The 22,140-nt window shown below is 41.2% G+C and overlaps 1 protein-coding gene across 1 annotated transcript in view; it reads left to right on the plus strand.

Annotated features, from left to right (window-relative positions):
* Positions 1–22,140, plus strand: part of HAO1 (hydroxyacid oxidase 1) — a 48,888-nt gene that overhangs the window by 23,369 nt on the left and 3,379 nt on the right. Inside the window, exons 3-6 of the mRNA XM_066236434.1 lie at positions 597–852; positions 9,458–9,633; positions 15,461–15,552; positions 21,918–22,076. Coding sequence (XP_066092531.1) covers positions 597–852; positions 9,458–9,633; positions 15,461–15,552; positions 21,918–22,076 — 683 coding nt within the window. The remainder of the gene's footprint in view (positions 1–596; positions 853–9,457; positions 9,634–15,460; positions 15,553–21,917; positions 22,077–22,140) is intronic.

Genomic DNA, 22,140 nt, shown 5'->3' on the forward strand with positions numbered 1-22,140 from the left:
ACATGGAGACCAGGGATGATTTGATGTTACAATTTGAATCTGAAGAAAGACTGTTGACAGAGCTCTCTCTTCCTCAGGGAAGGTCAGTCTTTCACTTAAGAACTTTGACTGATTGGCTGAGGCCCACCCACATATGAAGAGTAATCTGTTTTACTCAAAGTCTACTGACTTAAATGTTAATGTCATCTAAAAAAATACTTTCACAGAAACATCCAGACATGTTTGAGCAAATATCTGAGTACCATGGCCTCACCAAATTGACACAGAATTAACCATCCCAAATATATCACTTTGAATGGAGCATACATTTCCTTTTATATAATATATGTCCTATTCCCTGTGGTTGGGTATTCAGATGGTTCCCAATTTCTTTCACCTTCCGTTCAGCACACCTTGGGCTAGTTGACTTGTTTTTGTCTTCAAGATCAATTCACAGAGTATAGAAAAGAAGGCATATTTCTCACTTTTTGAACATTTGACTTCTTCTTGCCAAATTGCCCTTGTGGATGTATTTACTTTACCCCTTGGACTACAATTGAAGCCTTTGGAATGGGAAACTGTCGGGCTTGCCTGGATCTGCCCCCTTTCTTTCTCAGCCTGCAGGTCCCTGGGAACCGGCATGATGCTGAGCTCCTGGGCTACCTCCTCCATTGAAGAAGTGGCAGAGGCCAGTCGTGAAGCGCTTCGCTGGCTGCAACTGTACATCTACAAGGACCGTGAAGTCACCGAGCGGCTGGTGCGACGGGCTGAACGGATGGGCTACAAGGCCATATTTGTGACAGTGGACACCCCTTACCTGGGCAACCGCTTTGACGACGTGCGTAACAGGTTCAAGCTACCACCCCATCTCAGGTAACTGCGGGTCTCGATCTCCCGGGCCCTGGAGATGGCTCCTAATTCTCTTTGCTCTTTTCATGAGCCAGCTCCAAAGCTCCTCTCCTGTTTCCTAGTGAGCAGTCTGGGGAATTAGTTGTTCACAGAGCATTGGTCCCAAAGTCTGGTTGAAAGGGATCTTGTCTAACCATGATAGGGTCTGGATTCTAGAGATAGTGTTATTCTGAATAGCCACATAATTTCTGGCAAATCATAACCATTTTGTGAGTGACATGTACTTGAGCTATAAAAGAGAGATAGAAATTTCCCATATATTTATAAATGTCAAATAAATTCATGTCCCAGAGTACATTAAGGGTTTTGGGAAGTATGAATTGTCATACAGATAGAAGATACTTATTACAGCCCAGGCAACAGTTTTATTGTGACCCAAATCAAAGAGCCACCTGTTAACTTTATTTTTCATTGTATGATATTTGGGACAACTATGGCTAGGAAGATTGAAGAAAGTTTAAAGAATTGAGACAAAAGAAGCTGCATACTTAATGCTTCATCGACTACTTTTTGGACAATATCCCTCTCTAATTGTAGATGCACTGGTTCATTTATTCATTCATTCATTCACTTACTTGCTTGTCTGAACATAATCAATGTGTCTATTAATCTATAATTGAACCATGATGGATTCATTAGGTCATTTAACTTGTCCATTAGCAGGGAATTGTTCTTCTCCCTGTAATGACTTAGGGTTAGAATCATCTTTAGTAAAGCTGGGAATTCAGTGGAGTTTAGTGAGACAGACCCCGACCTCTCTAAGCTACAGACCCCTTTTCCCTTCTGTTTTTTCCCTCTTCCAGTTCCCACAAACTCTGCTCTGAGATTTCTCATGCCTGTGTGTGACGGATAACCTTCAGGGCTGAATGAACAGGCATCAAAATCTTCGTTTTAATGGAAGATGTTTGGATGATGGGATTTCATAGCCTATGTGGCAGTCTGGGAAACAATGAAGGATGCCTCTTTCTATCTTAGACCTCATTTCCTATGGGCTGTTGCCTGCTCTGTCTACATTGAAAGTTAACCCTTCTGAAAGATTCCAAATCGTGAAGATTCAAAGTCAAATCAGCATTTCGTATAAGTACAAGAAGATTGTTGGAAGTCAGGAATTCCATATATGTTATAATATATATATATAATATATATATCATATACATGTTATAGAACAGCCAGCATGTAAATCTATATACAGCCTTGTGTGTCACATAATCAAATAGTATATACTTATTTGAGTATAAACTGTTGTGTGTAAAATCACTGTTGAACCACATATATGTGTGTGTGTGTGTGTGTGTATATATATATACACACACACACGCATATATATATATATATATATATATATATATATATAAATTAGCTGCCCGATGTTATTTACGTCGAGGCAGGTTTAGGATATCTTTGCATGTGGCACTTTCAGTGGCCAATGAGAGAAGGAGACAGTGCTGTCCCCATCAGGCCTGCCTCCTGCATCCCAGGCCCTGGCTTACCCAATTATCCTGTCTTTTAAAGAAAACAAAAGCTAAAGTTCCCTGACATCTTCCTACTTCTTGCCAAATTCATCAGTAAGTAGATGGCTTCATATTTCCCTAATATGAGATCTGTGTTCATATTATTTCTCTATTTTGATTACCTTATTTTTTAGACTTTCTGAAATAATTAGCCTAGCATCTAGGCTTCTGACCGGAAATGGTCTTCGTTATTTTTCTTTGGCTGTTTCAAAAGGAGTCTGCTATCCCCCCGTTCCGATTCATACGACTGCTAACAACCCTAATAATGACAGTTGGGTTATTGTTGCCACTTAAGAGGCACCTTCTCACTGTGGATAACAGAAGGTATTCCCACTGGTATCTGTCGAGATGGGAGAGATGCCACAGGGTCACAGCGCCTGGTATGTCCTGCTCCTGCGGTGCCAGGGCCACTCAGTCAGGAGCGGAAAGGTTGATTGGCTTTCCCCCCCTTTTCCTTTGCTCCTGGGCTCTGGCCCAGATGACCCGAAAGACCACAAGACAAAGGTTCTTTTCAGCTGTCCGTGTGCACAGCGGTGGCCAGGGCTCCACAGCTTGTCACATCTCCCGTCTGAAGATGATCAAATAATGAGCAATACAGCCCGATTACTGGGAACACAGGAAACACCCCACAGCCTGGTACCCCCACCCCCCAGAGTGCCCGCTGGCCTCGTTGGTCCTAGTGGACCTCAGAGTGGGCCAGCACCTTCCAATCAGCTTCCCCGCGGCCCACATTGAGCAGTCGAAGGCAGAGCACACTAATAGGAGGCCCAGGCTTCCTCCTGAAGCCACATACAACCGAAAAGCTCATCTGTTACAGCCTGATATGAAATCAGGTTTCTTTGCTGCAACTGACCTGACTCATAGAAGGTGAAGCTGGGCTTTGCAGAAGTGAGGTTTGGCAGGCGAGGGAGGCAGGAAATCCAGAGGAGAATGAGTCTGTAAGGCAAGGCTGCTTCCAGCCCTGGCTACTTCCTCTGCCAGGGTGGGGGAGGGCTCTGACTCCTGGCATCTGGGACCAGCCAGAGTTCAGGAGTTTGGTAGTCTCTGCGCGGTCTATATGCAAAACACATGTGTGCGTGTACATTCTGAATGGCACGGACGTTCCCCAAACTGAGGGGGAGTAAGGAGAATACTCATCTGCTCTTAGAAGGAGCCAGGAATGAAGCCAAGTTCACCAGACTGATTCCGGAGGCTTTGAGGCAGGGGTCTTTTCTCTGTCTGTACCGCACGGCGATGGCTCACTGACCCTGGGAAAAGATCTGGCTCTTCGATATAGAGCCAGGGCAGAGGGATTTGATTCTTCCCTCTGTCTGGAACATGCTTCCCCCAAATCAATGCACCACAAACTTGCTTCATTTTTTTTTAACGTTTTTATATCAGAGATGGGTCTATATCCCTTTATATTGCGAAACCAAAATAAAAAATGAACAGTAAAGATCAGAATGGAGACACAATATGTATGGGGATCTTGGAGAGATTTGGGGAACAGAAATATTTGTGATGGTGGGCTTGACACACAGCTCTATAGCCTCTGAATTCTTTGGTTAGAAAAACATTCACTGGCCCTGGCTGGTTGGCTCAGCGGTAGAGCGTCGGCCTGGCGTGCGGGGGACCCGGGTTCGATTCCTGGACAGGGCACACAGGAGAAGCGCCCATCTGCTTCTCCACCCCCCCTCCTTCCTCTCTGTCTCTCTCTTCCCCTCCTGCAGCCGAGGCTCCATTGGAGCGAAGATGGCGCGGGCGCTGGGGATGGCTCCTTGGCCTCTGCCCCAGGCGCTAGAGTGGCTCTGGTCGCAGCAGAGCGACGCCCCAGAGGGGCAGAGCATCGCCCCCTGGTGGGCAGAGCTTCGGCCCCTGGTGGGCGTGCCGGGTGGATCCCAGTCAGGCGCATGCAGGAGTCTGACTGTCTCTCCCCATTTCCAGCTTCAGAAAAATACAAAAAAAAAAAAAAAAAGTTCACAATATAACTGTAAACATTCACAATAGAAAATAAACAGAACAGAGTCCTCCCAAATTGTCCATGTCCTAATCCGTGGAACCTGGGAATATGTTGCTTTGCGAGGCAAAATCGACTTTGAGATGAGGAAAGTATCCCGGGTTATTTTGTGAACTTACTGTCCTTAGGGGGTTCTCACAGAGGGAGGAGGGAGGTCAGAGTCGGAGAAGGTGGGATGGTGGAAGCAGAGGCTGGAGTGGTGTCAGGAGTCAGGGGATGGAGCTGGTCTCAGGAAGGCAGTGAGGCGGATCTCCCCTGGGGCCTCTGGAAGGCAGTGAGACGGATCTCCCCTGGGGCCTCTGGAAGGAAGGTAGCCCTGTCCTCATCTGGGTACAGTCCAGTGAGAACTGTTTGGGACTTCTGACTTCCAGAGCTGCCGTATAGTAAACCTGGGCCATTTTCTCTAGGTGTGTGGTCACTTGTTATAGCAGCAACAAGAAGCATACACAAAAACACTGATCTGCTCGTTTCTTCTACGAGGTAGCTAGCTCCTCAGTGAGGCCAACAGTGATGACCATATTTAAATGTTCAAGTTAAACCTGTGCCAGCTCTCTTACCTCTTCTTCTGCTTGATGTTTTTTTTCTTTATTTTTCATGATCGAACTTGCTCCATAAATTACTCATTGATGATGTTTATTGTTTATTTTTCTTTCTCTTTTTGCTAGAATGTCAACCCTCTGTGACCAGGGGTTTTTGACTGTTTTATTTGCTGGCATATTGTAAACATCAAAACCACTGGCACATAGTAGGTGCTCAATAAGTAATGCTAACTCAATAAATGGAGATGTACTAGGTCATATAAGATTTATCCACTAAAACACGACTGATAAGAAGTTGAACAAAAGTTTGAACTCAAACTTAAAATTCGTGGCTTCAGCCTTTTTTCTAACTGCCCAGCCACATTGAGGAAGAAATTAGCAGGGTGATGTTCTCAGTAGAAGTGTTTTTCTAACCACAGAATTAAAGGCTGGTAGCCCATGTATGTGTATTACATATATATATATGTATATTACAAGCCTCAGTGTTTCTCTCATTTTGTGTTGATATCATGGGCTCTACTGATTATTTTATATTCTGTTTTTCCCATTTTGGAAACATGCCTCCTTATCTTTAATGTCATATTATCAATCCATAAAATAAAATATTATGTTTCTCCATAATATTTATTACTAGTGTTAACCATTGGTGATTTAATAATGTTTCACTTTCTTTTAGTAGTTGTTACTGTTTTTATGATGCTAACTTGCTAAAAGCTAAAATAATTTCTAGATTAGATTAAAAAGTATATTTGAGGAACATTTAAGGCACAATGAGTCCCTTACAAAGAAGAAATTCTATCCCTTGCCTTTGGGTCATTAAATAGATTGGGATTCGGAGAATTAAGTCATAAGTAATCATGTTATTATTTTGATGTTGCCCCCTTCCTTCCTTACGAAATGGAATACTTTGGTTATCAGAAGCCGCTTTAAGTGTTGTGTGTGTGTGTGTGTGTGTGTGTGTGTGTGTCATAATTCAAATAAAAATAGCATTCATGGAGGTTTCCTTCGGAGCCATTGGTAAAACACTCCATCGCGGGTCTCTGTCAAGATATCTGAAAACTTTTTCTTGGCTTCTGGCTTTGAACAACGTTTTAAAGTAACAACAAGGCTTCATTGTGCACTGAAATTTCTGTAAGGCAACATTCATTCAAGTGTTGATCTGTATTTCACCGTCCAAGAATAACAACAGTTATTTATATAATTTTATCCATGTTTCTGTTTTTTCCTATCCATTTCACCCTTTCACCCCGCCCAGCTGAAACAGTGTAGCTTGTCTGGGAGGGGTGTGGGGGTGCTGTGCAGAGTATAGACACATACAGATGTTTTTTCTTTCTTTCCCCCTCAGGTCTTACTATGGGAGAGACAGACCAGACCTTTTCCTTATTAACAATATTACTTAAACACTGGGAATGTAATATCACTTAATATCATTCTTAAGTTGTGGAATAGCTCTCCATGATAGAGATATGTGTATTGACCAGAAGGTTAGCTTAATTCAAGTTAGGATATCTGGAAGACCAAAGTCTGTAATAAAATATACCACCCTACATGATTTGATAAAAGATATTCGGTATGGCAGCCAAAACCCGTACCAAGGCTAAACTAATAGATGGGTACTGGAAAGACTCTCATGGGGTTGGAATTTGCTATGATCTGTAAAGGAACACCTAAATCCATGAAACTGTAGGACTTACGGTTTAATTCTTATCATGAAAACTTTGCCAATGGCTTGAATAGCAGTATGTGGGATGTAAGTGTCTATGTCCTATGATAATATATGCTACCCAAACTACCCAACCAGTCATTTTAACTGAAAGTACTCTAAAATCTAAAAAGCACTAAACTCAGTTTCATATTGAAGGAAATCCCATGATCCTCTTAAAATAATTTTAAAATAGTATGCTTATTTAATTCTAGGTTTATATAAAATTGTTATAGTTATGGCTCCAAGATCCTTTCTATATTCAATGGCAGAGCTAGTGGGAGGGAAGAAAGAGCTGTGACTAAGTCAGAAGTCAGTATATAGCCGTATTTTTACGCAAAGAGAAGATTGGCTAGCAGGATAATTTATAATGGGCAGAAGAGCAAGGTGAACCCGGGCCACTGTAGACACTCAAAGACAGACTTTCAGGGGAATGGAGATCGCGATTCAATTTGGGATTTAGGCGGCTAAGTCACATGGCTGGTGTCATTGTGTATCCAGATGTCCGTCCACCCAGCTAATGATCAGAGGTACCGGCATCAGAGACTTTGTCTCTAGTTTGGGGAACTGACAAAATCTAGTCAGGCTACCCGGACCTTAGACCAAGAGAAAAGACTTAAGGTATAGAGTGAGCCAGTAACAGTCTGACAGGCGAGTTAACATTAGACACAAGGGAAGGCAACTCAGAGGAGTATATCGCAGTCTGGGTCCCTCTGGAAGCAGACGGGGAGCCAGTGGCTTAAGTGCCAGTGGTTCCTCGGGGAGACGAGGGCACTTTGGCAGAGGAGCGAGACGTGGTACACAGGGGTAAGGCAGTGAGCCATGGCCACAGTAACAAGACAACTGCCACTGTGGGAAACGGAAGCTTAATCCAGCGGGGCAGTTCCGGATGTCAGGTGGAAAACACCTTAAAGTTAGGCTGCCTGGGGGTGAGGGAGCTATAGCATTTACAGATTACAGTACCTGACCCTGCACGTCTGCTGTGGGGGCGGTGACTCAGACTCCAGGGGAAAGAGAAGCTGCATGTATTAGTCAGATTCCCTAGAGAAACAGAGCCAACAGGATAGATGTGTGTGTGTGTGTGTGTGTGTGTGTGTGTGATATTACTTGAACTGTATGGTATGTGAATGAAATCTTAATAGAGCTATTTTAAAAAATAATCACACATACACAGCATAGCTGCTGGAGCCAGGGGAACTGCCCGGGGAGCAAGGGAAGGAGAGAAAGAGAGATTGTAGAGATCGGCTCACAGGGTTATGGAAGCTGAGAAGTTCCATGGTTTTCTGTCTACAAGCTGGAGGCCCAGGAAATCGAGTGTATTTCCAGTCTCAGCCCAAAGGCCTGGGAACCACGGGACCTAGAGTGTAAATCCTGGTCTGAGTTTGAAGGCTTGACAGCTAGCAGCTCCAATGTCCAAGAGCAGGAGATAGTAGGTATCCCAGCTCAGGCAGACAGAACGCATCGGGCCTTCCCCTGCCTTTTTGTTTGATTTGGACCTTCAATGAATTAGATGACGGGGTGATCATTTTGTACGCACTCTACCAATTCAAATGCTAATGTCAGCCAGAAACATCCTCGCAGAAACACCCAGAAATACTTTGCCAGCTCTCGAAGCATCCCTTAGCCCAGTCAAGTAGACACGAAACATGAACCACAGGCAGAGAAATGGAGGAAAGCTCATGCCTTGGTCAGGAGGGTCGGCACGATTGGGAAGCTGGAGTCAGCAGGCAGGGTGCCTCAGAGACAACTAAATTGAGGACAGAAAGCAAGAATTGAGAACCCATCGACTGAGAAATACCCCCATTTCTCCCTGTGCCCACATCACCATGAAAGCAGGCAAGAAGGAGTGTGCAGGCAACAGACAGAAGGGGTTAACACAGGTTACTGCAGTTCCAATCTCCTCTCAAATTTTCCACCAGGGCATCGGAAGGTTTCCTGAAGTCAAATGCGTTTGCCAGGATGCAGCTGAGATCGAAGCAAAGAGAATGTAATTAACAGTCAAGAGAACCCAGTTTGGAGCCCCAATGTTGCCTTAGCTAGATTTTCTATGTAAAATAGAAATCGATGATCAAGCTGTGGGTATTAAGAGTATCAATTTTATTGTCTAAATTTTTTTAAAAATTGTGATGATTTGGTATATGAAAGCCCCGTGTCAGTTATGATGCACCATACAAATGTTCATCGTTATGATTAGTATCCATTGCTGGCTGAAAGTAGCATTAGATCTATTGTCTGTATTTATAAACTCACTTAAAAAGGTAGAGATATTTGAACTTGGCCATATATTTTCCCTTGAATCTGATTTATTTATAGAAAAACAGCCCAAGATGAAAAATAAAGTGACCATTGAAGTCCAGTAGATTGCCCCTTTTTAGCCTGGACTCCTACATCAAAAATAAAAAATATTCATGCAACCAACTTATAGGTCAGTTATTTTCAACTGCTATGCCACACGAATGTTAAAACATGCAGCCCCTGACTAAATAGTCAGGGGCACTGACCTCTTTTCCTTAGATTGTCAAATAGAAAAATGACAACAGCCAACACAGTGACAGTGGTTCAATGTGAACGAATCAAAATTATACCTATTTTTTTTTGTCAGATTGGCCAAAAATTTATTTTTTGGTGTACTGCAGAGTTTTAGTAATTAGTTTCAAGTCATGTCCCATGACATAAAAAAGGCTGAAAATCGCTGTTATAGATGGTTGAGGAGTGAACAGGCAATAGATTTGAAAAGGGTAAATTTTTTTATTGAATGAGTCACTGTAAAGATACCTCCAATTTTGAGGAGTTTCTCATGTAATTTATCTCTTCATTTCAGAATGAAAAATTTTGAAACCAACGATTTAGCATTTTCTTCTAAGGAAAATTTCGGAGACAACAGCGGACTTGCTGCCTACGTGGCTAAGGCGATCGACCCATCCATCAGCTGGGAGGACATTAAGTGGCTGAGGGAGCTGACATCGCTGCCCATTGTCGCCAAAGGCATATTGAGAGGTTGGTTTATTTCTCTACTGGACTTCTTACTGATTTTATACTCCTTTGTGGACACGATCATGATATTTTTAGGGGAAAATTATCAGGAAAAATGAGCATGGAAATGGAAAGAGACATTCTGTCTCTCCATTCTCCCTTTTGATGTCAGTGAGTAAAAGAGGAACTTCTTCATTCTTAGGTAAACACTGAAGGGGAGCAGGTCTCCCATGAAGTAAGAAGTCACCCATTTCAAAGCATTGGGATTGTGTTGCTTTATTTTAGAGCTGTCACCAAATCATGGAGATTGACAAGATCTCGGTAGAAGATCTTGTTTTGCCTGGAAGCTACAACAGGTGTTTTCAGGCCAACGAGAAGCCCCAAGGATGGTATTTTAGTAACCAGACCTGTTTAAAGAGCCTCTTAGTATTTTTCTCCTGTTCCTTCCAAATACCAACGACTAGGACTGATTTCATAGTGTGGTGAATCCCGTATTGCCTTCCTTTAAAGAATGGTTGACTAGGGCATTAAAATCCTCAATTATCAAGATGTGGGTATTAAGGAACTTGACAACTTCCCCCGGATTTGCATGTGTTCAGTCCCGCAGGGAGGTACCAGTGACTGTAATAATTTGGAGTGTAAATGTGTTCACCCACAAAAATGTTTTCCTGCCTTTGGAAACATTTTTTTTTAGTGCATTTAAATAGATAACTGCCAAAAACATATTATTTAAATGGAAATGTTTAAGTAAGTGGCTCTGGGATGAGAGATTCTATTAACTCACCTCAGGCTTAACAATTAAGAATCAAAACCTTTTTATAGGTTTTACTTGAATATGTGTTAGTCACATGGCCCCTATTTGTAAAGCTCTAGGCATGCCACTGACTTTATCATTTTAGTCTTATGTATGCAGAAACGTAGCTAATAAAAGTAAAAGAATGTGCCCAGTGAAACGTCCAAGTAGAGGAGATATGTATAAATCCAGATCTGTTTTACTGTGTGCTTTTAGAGGAATTATTGTAATACTCCTTCCTGTTCATCATTGTCCTAGTTCAGTTTCTGAGAATTATAATACTTCAGTGAGTATATCACGGTATTATAGACACTTTTAAACAAGTTTCATTTACCTTACCCACATCTATATTTTTGTCAATGATTGTTAGGGCTACTTTTTGTAGCTACATTCAACTTTGGTTCCTAAGAACATTAACCTGAACTTCTGCCTCATTCATTCATCCATTCATTTAGTCATTCACTCAGTCATTCATTACATAATGTAGTATGCTTACTGTGTGCTACAAAGAAATAATAATAACTTGAGGTCCTCGGGCAGAAGGAGAGCCTATTCTTGGAGGACACACACATGCACACTAGACTTTGGGTGCAATAAGATGTTACAGGTGCTGAGGTTGAAATCTACACCATATAAGGGTAGATTTAAAATTTAGTGTGGACAATTCCAAGAGTAGGTTACGGAAGGCTTTATTTCAGAATGAAAGATGCTTGAGTTTTCTTATGCTCTCACATCAAGTTGACTCTTAGCCTGAAATCATGGCAACATAAAGCAGTTATGAGTAACAGTTCCTAAAATATATCAATCCTGTTGAGGACCTTGATCAGAGAAGCAACCTCATCAGATTAGCGTTTCAGAAAACTCACACTTTGTGTAATGGTTTTAATGGATAGATGTGGCAAAATGGGGTCAGGAAGCACATTTAAGGAACTTGCAAGAGATAATTGTTCCTGACCTGAGGGAACTAAGAGGGTGTAATTGAATTACAAAGTTAGTGTAGCATTTAAGTGGCTCATTACCGAGGTGGCCTAGGGCAACTGATTCGAAAACACCAAAAAAAAAAAAAAAAAAAAAAAAGAGTACAATTTCAGTCTAATCCCATATTTGTCCATGTAAAATAGGGAACAAATAAGAATGAATGAAGTTATTTCATTTTTTTGAACTAACTTTTCAATTTAAGATTCCCAATATATATCATTTTTTACAACTTAGTCCTCTGGGGGTTGATGAAAATCTATTGCATTAGACCTTGTTAACAATTGTTTTTGGCTTCAAGTACAGGGGTCTCCAAACTACGGCCTGCGGGCCACATGCAGCCCCCTGAGGCCATTTATCTGCCCCCGCTGGACTTCTGGAAGGGGCACCTCTTTCATTGGTGGTCAGTGAGAGGAGCCATTGACCATCTCATTAGCCAAAAGCAGGCCCATAGTTCCCATTGAAATATTGGTCAATTTGTTGATTTAAATTTACTTGTTCTTTATTTTAAATATTGGATTTGTTCCTGTTTTGTTTTTTTACTTTAAAATAAGATATGTGCAGTGTGCATAGGGATTTGTTCATAGTTTTTTTTTATAATCTGGCCCTTCAATGGTCTGAGGGACAGTGAACTGGTTCCCTGTGTAAAAAGTTTGGGGACCCCCTGTTCTAGAACTTCACTCAGTGGTCACCTTACCTAGGGCCACCACCACCACTGTCACCTCTCCTTTTTTCTCATCCATATGTATTGTATGACTTGTTTCTCCATTTTCCTAATGTTTTGCACACATTAGATAGTCCAAATGTTTATTGAGTAAAATCCTCAGTGAAAATTTAGGAACCTATACATTAGAGAGAGTTCAAAGGCAAGAAAAAGAGAATTGGGACACATTGGCATTGAAAGGAAATCACTTATTTTTACATGTACAGTTGACGTTCGTTTTCTCTGTAGCTATTTACCTCATTTATTTAACAAACATCCTTACTATGACAACAACTGCATCAAGTCAGTGCACATTCTCAATCTGGGTAAGGGGGGGTAGAGGGGCAAGGAGGCTCGGGGGCGGTGCCAGTTCTGGGAAATCTGGTGCTTCCTGTGTCACAGATCCCCAGCCAGAAGTCACGTGATGGACCTAGAGCCGCCCATCCACTTTCATTTTCCTTTGACCAGGAACACGTTGATTATGTGTGCAGGCACATAAAATCACAGGCTTCTGGAAAGATATCAGTGACACATTCCCCCTTTCCACCATTTTATTTTTTTTTGTATTTTTCTGAAGCTGGAAACGGGGAGAGACAGTCAGACAGACTCCCGCATGCGCCCAACCGGGATCCACCCGGCATGCCCACCGGGGCTACGCTCTGCCCCTCCGGGGCGTCGCTCTGCCACTACTAGAGCCACTCTAGCGCCTGGGGCAGAGGCCAAGGAGCCATCCCCAGCGCCCGGCCATCTTTGTTCCAATGGAGCCTTGGCTGCGGGAGGGGAAGAGAGAGACAGAGAGGAAGTGGGGGTGGAGAAGCAAATGGGCGCTTCTCCTATGTGCCCTGGGTTCCCGAATCGAACCCGGGTCCCCCGCACGCCAGGCCGACGCTCTACTGCTGAGCCAACCGGCCAGGGCCCCTTTCCACCATTTTAAGAATTGCATTTTAACGAATGCAAATTGGAGATCAAGATGTAATCTCTTGCTGTGGTTAAACTCTGCCCTTGGAAAACTTTAGCACGAACTACAAACATGCATCTGAGACAGGATTTGGTCTTTGCCAGAAATCATGCTAAAGAAAAAATGGCTTTATAAGCAAAAGCATAATGCTTTTTAGAGCTTTTTTTTTTTAATTAGAGAACTTTTTAAAAAACTAGGCTGTCTCACTTCCAGAGTGGCTTTTTGTTTTGCAAAAACTGTTCTCTAGCTCTTTTTCTATATACAGTTTTTTTCAAGACGATATCAAAGAACATCCGCTCAAATGTTTCTGGATTGTGTTTCAAAAAGGCATCTTTGTATCTAGTATTTATTTGTTAAACTCCTGTAAGGTAGCAGAGTCCAGGGTCAAAACTCCAAGGACTTGAGGGTAAATCTTGGGTAGTTATATTTCATTTTGGTATTTTAGATTGGAAAGAATGTATTAATAAGATAGCAAACACTGCTATTTCCTACTGACTATTTTATCCATCAATCAGTTAAGGTTGTGACTGACAAATGAACAAGTGTGGAACGCCATACTAGTAAACTCAAAGGATTAATGAAAATATCAAAGAATCATGAACATTTTCCTAAATTAAAACATTTTGACCCTCTCATTAAGGCAACATTGTTTTTTCTCTAAGTTAATGTAAAAATCTTAAACTGTAGACAATGCTTTATAAGTAGCTAAACAAAAGGGGCTCATATCTGGTCACAAATGATTCTTTCTTTGCTTTGATACATAGTCATGATCCTATTTTTTGAGCAACTATTTCTTACATTCACAGCACTGCTTAGAAAAACATGCGAGCAAGCTCAGAATGACAGAAGATAACAAACTGTTTCTTAAGTAGCATTTACTTCAAATGAAAGGTGTTTTTAATCTTCATCCTTAGGAGGATGAAAATGTTGTTGTTATCAACAGAACTCAGACTTGACAAAGCATCCAACAAATGAGTCTTCCTCCACCAAGTCACCTGTTTAATGTATACTTCCCACGCCAGAGGATGATAATAGTTAATATTTATCTGATGTTACTCTATTTTTTTGTTTTTTATTTTTATTTATTTATTTATTTTTACAGAGACAGAGAGTGAGTCAGAGAGAGGGATAGACAAGGACAGACAGTCAGGAAAGAAGAGATGAGAAGCATCAATCATCAGTTTTTCATTGCAACACCTTAGTTGTTCATTGATTGCTCTCTCATATGTGCCTTGACCGTGGGCCTTCAGCAGACTGAGTAACCTCTTGCTGGAGCCAGCAACCTTGGGTTCAAGCTGGTGGGCTTTTGCTCAAACCAGATGAGCCCGCGCTCAAGCTGGCAACCTCGGAGTCTCGAACCTGGGTCCTCTGCATCCCAGTCCGACGCTCTATCCACTGCGCCACCGCCTGGTCAGGCTGATGTTACTCTAGATACGCATTCAACTAATTTAATCCACAAACCAATCTTATGTGGATTATTGTCCCCATTTTATGGCTTAGGACACGGATATATAAAGAATTTAAGTAATTCACCACTCATATTACAAGCATATATGGGATTCAAGTCCATGTGGTCTGACTACTAAGCCTAAGCAGTTAATCGCTTTTTTAATAATGTATTGGATCTTGCATTGCTTACATTATTCTGTTGGCAAATAGTTTATTATTGGGGACATGCTGAGAATAATAGTTTAAAATATAAAATATATTTGCTCATATCATAAAAACAAAAGAAGTATATGATGTGCCCTCAAACCATAGGTAAATATTATACTAGATGCAAAATATAGAGAAGTGAGACAGATAACAAAATTTGGACAAAAAAATATATTGTAAATTGATTTAAGAGAATTTTAATCTCTTTTAGAACTATATTTTTAGAAATCAATGTATTTTGAAGCATGATCAAACATGCAGCATATAATTTTAATATCAGATTTTCATATACTTCAATGGGCAGAATACATTTAATTATAGAACAATATAAATTGAAATAATTATTGAAGTGATAACTTCATATTACAGATTGTTTTTGAATTGGACTTGTTCATTATCTATTATACTTAAAGTGTTTGCCACTTGTATATTCTTATGCTATCTAAATTATAGAGGAGTAATTTAGCTAATTGCTAAATGGTATGATCTTATTAATAATAAAACGTACTTAGCAGGTGTACTTCCTTATGAGGAGAAATAAATTTAAGTGCATGTCAATTTGCTGTCTATTGATAATTGCATTTTATAATCAAATTGTTATAACTGCTAACTTTCTCTGAACAGGATAGATCTGCTGTTCTAGGTCTAACTCTTGGGGTATTTCTATGCTGAGGGTCCCTAGGAAGGTATATATTTATATGTGTGGCGTCAGATCCCCTTTGACTTCTAAACCCAAGCTAAGCAGTCTTTTCTCGCATCTTTCTAGGAGATGATGCCCGGGAGGTGGTTAAACACGGTCTGGATGGGATCTTGGTGTCGAATCATGGGGCTCGACAACTTGATGGGGTACCAGCCACTGTGAGTTACAGCAAATGCTGAGATTTCTTTTCGGCGTTCTCATTTCCATCACAGCTTTGACCCTCTTTGTGTCTGCCTCTTCTCTCTGTGTGTTTTTATGTGAATGCTCAAGGTAAAATATATGTGAATGTGCGAGATCTTGGAAATTAAGTTTAGTGGCATGTAACAACCCAAATTAGATTATTAATTTAGTCCAATACACTTATTTGCAAAGTTAAAAAAGTTAAACAATAAGTCATTTGTGGGCAGGAATTATTCTTATATTCTTATATTTCTGCAGATTTATGCCTCTCTTACATATGAAGACACAGAGTTAGTGTGCGGGCCAAATTAAGTTTATTTTCTAAAAATAAAATCTAAATCCACTGAAATAAAATCTAACTAGATTTTAAGGGGAAAAAAAGTGTCTAAATGATTTGATTTATTTTTCTCTGGCTGAGGGGATATAGAAACATATCTAAAAGGGCTTTTTGAGCCGTGGTCTCAGAGACTTTTAAGAAAAACAATGACCCTCCCCTTTGCATGCTGTGTGCAAGGGAGGAGATGCTTGCTTGAGTGTTGCCTCATAGTCTAGAGCAAAGTGAGAGAAAGAGGAGGAAGGCTTCAGTTTACATGAAGATGCTTTTTCCTCAGTATGTGGGTTTTGAGGTAAGTGGCAAAGGCTTGAAGGAGGCCATGATGTCAGACTTCTCAGTAGATACACAGAAGGGCTTGCTGTACTGCAGATTCAATGACATCATAAATTAGAGACAAAGAGGCAGAGTGATGTCATGGGAGGAGCACTGAAATGGGAGTCCAGAGTCTTGGATTCAAGTCCATATCTTGCCTCTTCTAAGGCAAGATTTTTAAGCCTGAGCCTCTTCATAGAATTGTGTTGATTGTAAAAACAGTGCAACAAGACTAGATGATTTTTACATTTCTCTAAATCACAGAATTCCTTGGGATGGAGAAATGGTTATCACTGGAAATCTTACTTTAGTTTGTCTTAATACCACATATTGAGGATGTCACCCAGACATCTGCTATACCCAAAAGGAATTTAAAATTAAGCTCATTGCAAGGTTCTTACCCTCCCGGTAATAATATGATCAGGATTGATCTTGAAGTAAGTAGAGAACAATATGACACAATCAAATCAATTTCCAGAATCCATAATACTGAATGTCTCCAATTAAGGTCTAAAGGCAGATTCTCTGGAGCCTCTGAACTTTAGAAGAATATATATATTTTTCCATTTTGGTTTTGATATTAACTAGACCCAAACTAATTAAAGATTAAAAAATATGTGAATCTTTTCCAGTGAAAATTCTTAACTGCAGAACATTTTTATAAAATAGGTATTGAGCTGTTAAGTCAAAGTGTTTCTAAAATTCAGTCTTTGGGCATATTCTGTAAAATCTAAGAAACTTTATTTTTTTCTTTTAAAAGGGATCCATGCAATTTTATCTCTGAGAAACACTTAATATATCAGTTAGCTTTTGCTGTGTAACAAACCGCTCTGAAATTTACTGGTCAAAATTCAATTGCCATTTACTTTGTCACAATTTTGTGAGTCAGCACTTTGGCCTGATATCAACTGGGACTTCCTTGTCTTGGCTGGACTCACTCATATGCATCTGTGGTCAGCTGCTGGGTCTACTTGACAGGCTGGTGTAGAATGACCTCAGTCGGGACAGTTCTGCATTGTCTCCATCTAGTACATTAGCTTGGCTGGTTCTCATGAGGTGGCAGATTTCTTAGAGAATAAGTTGCCAACATACAAGGCCTTTTGGGATCTAGGCTTAGAACAGATACATTGTCACTTCTCTCATTCTGTTGGCCTCATGGCTAGTTCAGATTCAAGGAGTGAGGAAGTAGACTCTTCGGCCTACATTTCTCCCCTATGATGGGAGGAGTTGAAATGTCACACTGTAGTACAATGAACATAGGGAGGGAAATAATCATGGCCATTTTTTTTTCCCTTTTTTTGTATTTTTCTGAAGCTGGAAACGGGGAGAGACAGTCAGACAGACTCCCGCATGATCCCGACTGGGATCCACCCGGCACGCCCACCAGGGGCGACGCTCTGCCCACCAGGGGGCGATGCTCTGCCCCTCCGGGGCGTCACTCTGCTGCGACCAGAGCCACTCTAGCGCCTGGAGCAGAGGCCAAGGAGCCATCCCCAGCGCCCGGGCCATCTTTGCTCCAATGGAGCCTTGGCTGTGGGAGGGGAAGAGAGAGACAGAGAGAAAGGAGGGGGGATGGAGAAGCAAATGGGTGCTTCTCCTATGTGCCCTGGCTGGGAATCGAACCCGGGTCCCCCGCACGCCAGGCCGACGCTCTACCACTGAGCCAACTGGCCAGGGCCAATCATGGCCATTTTTGCCATCACAAACAATCAGGGCTTGCATCTATGGGCCAATGATTTTCTAGGTAGGCTTAGAAACTCCCTACGGGTGTTTGGTGAAGTGTGGCGGGTAAGACAAAGGAGTCAGGGAAGGATTTACGGGCAACAGCTTGGATTCTGTCTCCTTTGCTTTTAACTAAAGCCACTCTGGTTTTATCTGCTTTTGTTTATGTTCAACTGCTTTGGTTTGAAACCTTAAAAGAGTTCCATGCCTAAAATGTCAGAAATGAGGAATATAACACCGGATGCTATAGGAAGGTAGAGAGGTGAGACTCCCCTGTGATTGGAAGTATGCGAGGACAGGGAGCGTCCAGGGGGAGTGTGAGCTGAGCAGGAACAGGAGAGAGGGGTCCTTGTGTGTCAGATCCACGTGGGATTCCACTCCCATTTCGGAGATTTTCTTTTCAGATCCTTTAAACCACCAGCCGTAGTGACTTGAATATACCAGGTCCACAATAAAATGTTTGCTAAGTTGATAAATGAATGGATGAATGAGCGATTTTACCATGTTTTTGTGCATATCAACCTCACTGGAGTTAAGCCCACAACTAGTCACCTAAAGCACCACTGAGGAGAGAAAAGCTGAAATGAATGGTCTCCTAGATGGGTAGCAAGCCAAGAAGAAGGAAGCATAACACAGTCGTAAAATAGTGGATTTGTTTGCTATATTTATTTACTTAATCTCCCCTGATCAGAATTATTCTCTGAAATACATACCCGGTAAAACTGCAGTACAGGTAAAACCAGTAACAGCAACAAACAAACAAACAAACAAACAAACAAGCAAAAAGCCAGGGGAACATCCTTGTCCACAGACCCGTGAAATAGTTAGTGGTCTGGGCTCCGTTTCATAACCCAGGATTCACATTTTAAGTCTCCTGAACAATTTCCTTTTCGGCCAGGCGGCGCATTGGAAATAACCTAAAGAGATTTGATTTGCGTGACTTTGAAAATGTGTACCGAACCCAAGCTAGCTAATATTTTTCTTTGGTTCTGGTTTCCAATGGGGAAATATGCTTAATTATAGCTTGCATCATGCCTTGGAAATGGCAGCATTTCTGTGTGGAAGGAGCTTGCCCGACTCTGAAGGAGGACTATGTATAGGTAAAGGGGGCATATGTAAATGGATCCAGAGCATGTTTGGCAAGGCGAGGGAAGCCGAAAGGGAAAAGGGGAAAATCACATTACCTGCCAACCGTTTAGGGGCCGTACGCCAAAATGTTGCCTTCACTTCCTCCGAATCTGTGACTGGGTTTGGTCTTCAGCCTTTTTACATAAAACTCTTTTTAAGTTTTAGCCTCTAAAATTTTAGGGGCAAAGTGGGAAAGGCTTTGAGTGATTTCAGCACAATTATTTTTGAGGAAAAACTGCACTGGGATGTATGGTAGCTTTTTCAGCAGGAGTTTTAAGTGCAGATTGGATTTAATTTTATATTTAAATATGTTGGTATGAATGTGAGCAATTTCTCTAGATGTTGACCTTGGGAATTGCTTCCATTCTCAGGTGCAAAGATTTACATCAAAGTAGCCGAGTGTATCATCTATTAGCATTTAACTGTATTGGCTCTTAGCCAACTATATTCACTCTTCCCACATGATGCTATAAAATAGGATTCCAAACTCAGTGATTTAAATCGACAGTAATTTATTCCCATGGAACTCTGTGTGAACCAGGGGCCTGCTGATATGAATTTGGTACTTGTTACGTGGCTGTGCTCCCAATTTCTAGATCAGGTGGGCTTGGCTGGGCTGGCTCTGCTTCCTGAACAATTATCCTGGGGCCCATCTACTCGGGAAGCATTGCCCAGAGGATGCTCCTCTTGTGGCACGTGGTACAGGTGCAAGAGGAAGTTGACACCTATGAGGTTGTTTACAGCCTATGCCCAGAAATGATGCTGTCCGCTTTGCTCACGTGTTATTGGCCAAAGGAGGTTGCAAGGCCACAGCCAATGTCAAGGACTATACAAGTGCACTTTTTTATTTTAAGCGGGAAACTGTGAAGTTGCCTTGAAAAATGAGTGGGTTTGAGTAGTGTGCAGGATCAGGAACAATGATGCAATTTACCGGATCAACCTCTGTGAAGATCTTGTGTTCTCTACTGATGATATAAGCACGTCATCAATTGCCACTCAAGATGAGGACTTTCCAAGTGCATGTGGTCATGGTCCTTTAAAAGCAAGGAAAATATTTTCATGGAGAGTTCTCTAATGTATAGCTGGAGGCAAAGCAGGTTGTACGAGGAAATCAGAAACTAAGCTTTTCAACTAGCTGTGTTTGTGTTCTTATACACCACTGCTTCTACTGCCATACCGACAATTGATTTTCAATAAGGAATAATGTTCAGAATGATTTTTTTCCGCAAGCTACATTATTGACTTTTATGCATTTATAAAGAATAGCTATAAAAGGTCATTAAGTGTTAGAGTCAAAACCGTAAAAATTCTAGAAGCATAGTCAATGACATCTTGGACATTTCTTGTAGCAATATTTTTTCTGATATATCACCTCAGGCAAGGGAAACAAAAGAAACAAATAAACAAATGGGACTACATCAAACTAAAAAGTGTTTGTACAGCAAAGAAAACCATCAAAAAAGTGAAAAAAAAGCCCCACCCATTAAATGGAAGAACACTTTTTCCAATACATCTGAAAAGGCTTATGTACAAAATTTATAACAAACTTACAAAACTCGACACCAAAAATGACAAACAATCCTATTAAGAAATGGGCAAAGGACCTGCATAGACACTTCTCTGAAGAGGACAACAGATGGCTAATAGACATATGGAAAGATATTCAATGTCACTAATCATCAGAGAAATGCTAATTAAAACCTCACACCTGTCTGAATAGCTATCATCAATAAATCCAAACAACGAGTGTTGGTAAAGGTGTAGAGAAAAGGGAACCTTCATGCATTGTTGGTAGGAATGCAGACTGGTGCAGCCACTGTGGAAACCAGTATGGAGTTAATTAAAAAAAATTAAAAATGGAACTATCTTATGACCCAGCAATTCCACTTGTGAGAATACATCTAAAGAAACCAAAACACTAATTTGAAAGAATATATGTACCCCTATGTTCACTGCAGTGTTATCTATAATAACCAAAATATGGAAGCAGCCCAAATGGCCATCAATAGGCAAGTGGATAAAAAAGCTGTGGTACGTTTACACAGTACAATACTACTCAGCCACAAGAAAGAAAGAAATCTTACCTTTTGCAACAGCACGGATGGACCTGCAGATTATTATGCTAAGTGAAATAAGCCAGTCAGAAAATGACAAGTACCATATAATTTTACTGATATGTGAAATCTAATGAACAAAATAAACTGACACACAAAATAGAAACAGACTCATAGATACAGAGAACAGACTGAGAGCTGTCAGAGGGAAAGGGAGGTTGGGGTTGGATAAAAAATGTGCAAGGATTAAGAAAACAAAAAACGTCATAACCCAGACAACAGTCTGGTGATTACAGAGGGAAAGGGGGTGGGGGGAGGTAGAAGAAGGTAAAGGGAGGTAAGTGGTGGTGGAAGGAGACTCGACTTGGGGTAGAGAACACACAACACAGTGTACAGATGATGTGTTATAGAATTGTACACCTGAAACCTGTACAATTGTATTAACTAATGTCACCCCAATAAATTTAATCTTAAAATGTCATCTAGTGTTTTTAAATTGTGTTTATGTTTTTTAAGATCATGATCTTTGAATTTAAATATTAAGAACAGAAAAAATAATCAGGGACTCTGAAAGAATAGTAAGCCAACTCAATTCCAAATTTAGCTTTTATTTTATTTTACTTTTACTTACAAACATTTGCACCTCTTTAATTTCAGAAGGGGCTTACTGATGATTCCAAAACTACTGAGCTTCTTTTATTCTGAGCCAGGATCAGATGGCCAGTGGCCTGTGGAGGCTGAGTTGGGCCCTCATGCAGAATGTCCTCTCATTATTGACCTCTTCCTTCCGCAGATTGATGCTCTGCCAGAAATTGTGGAGGCCGTGGAAGGGAAGGTGGAAGTCTTCCTCGATGGGGGTGTTCGAAAAGGCACAGATGTCCTGAAAGCTCTGGCCCTGGGAGCCAAGGCGGTGTTTGTGGGGAGACCGATCATTTGGGGCCTGGCTTCCCAGGTAATTGGAAAACAAACAGATAAATAAATATGTAAAACAGGATAACTTCACAGTGAAATAAATA

The sequence above is a fragment of the Saccopteryx bilineata genome, chromosome 6, assembly GCF_036850765.1.
Source record: "Saccopteryx bilineata isolate mSacBil1 chromosome 6, mSacBil1_pri_phased_curated, whole genome shotgun sequence".
In the NCBI taxonomy this organism is placed as follows: domain Eukaryota; kingdom Metazoa; phylum Chordata; class Mammalia; order Chiroptera; family Emballonuridae; genus Saccopteryx; species Saccopteryx bilineata.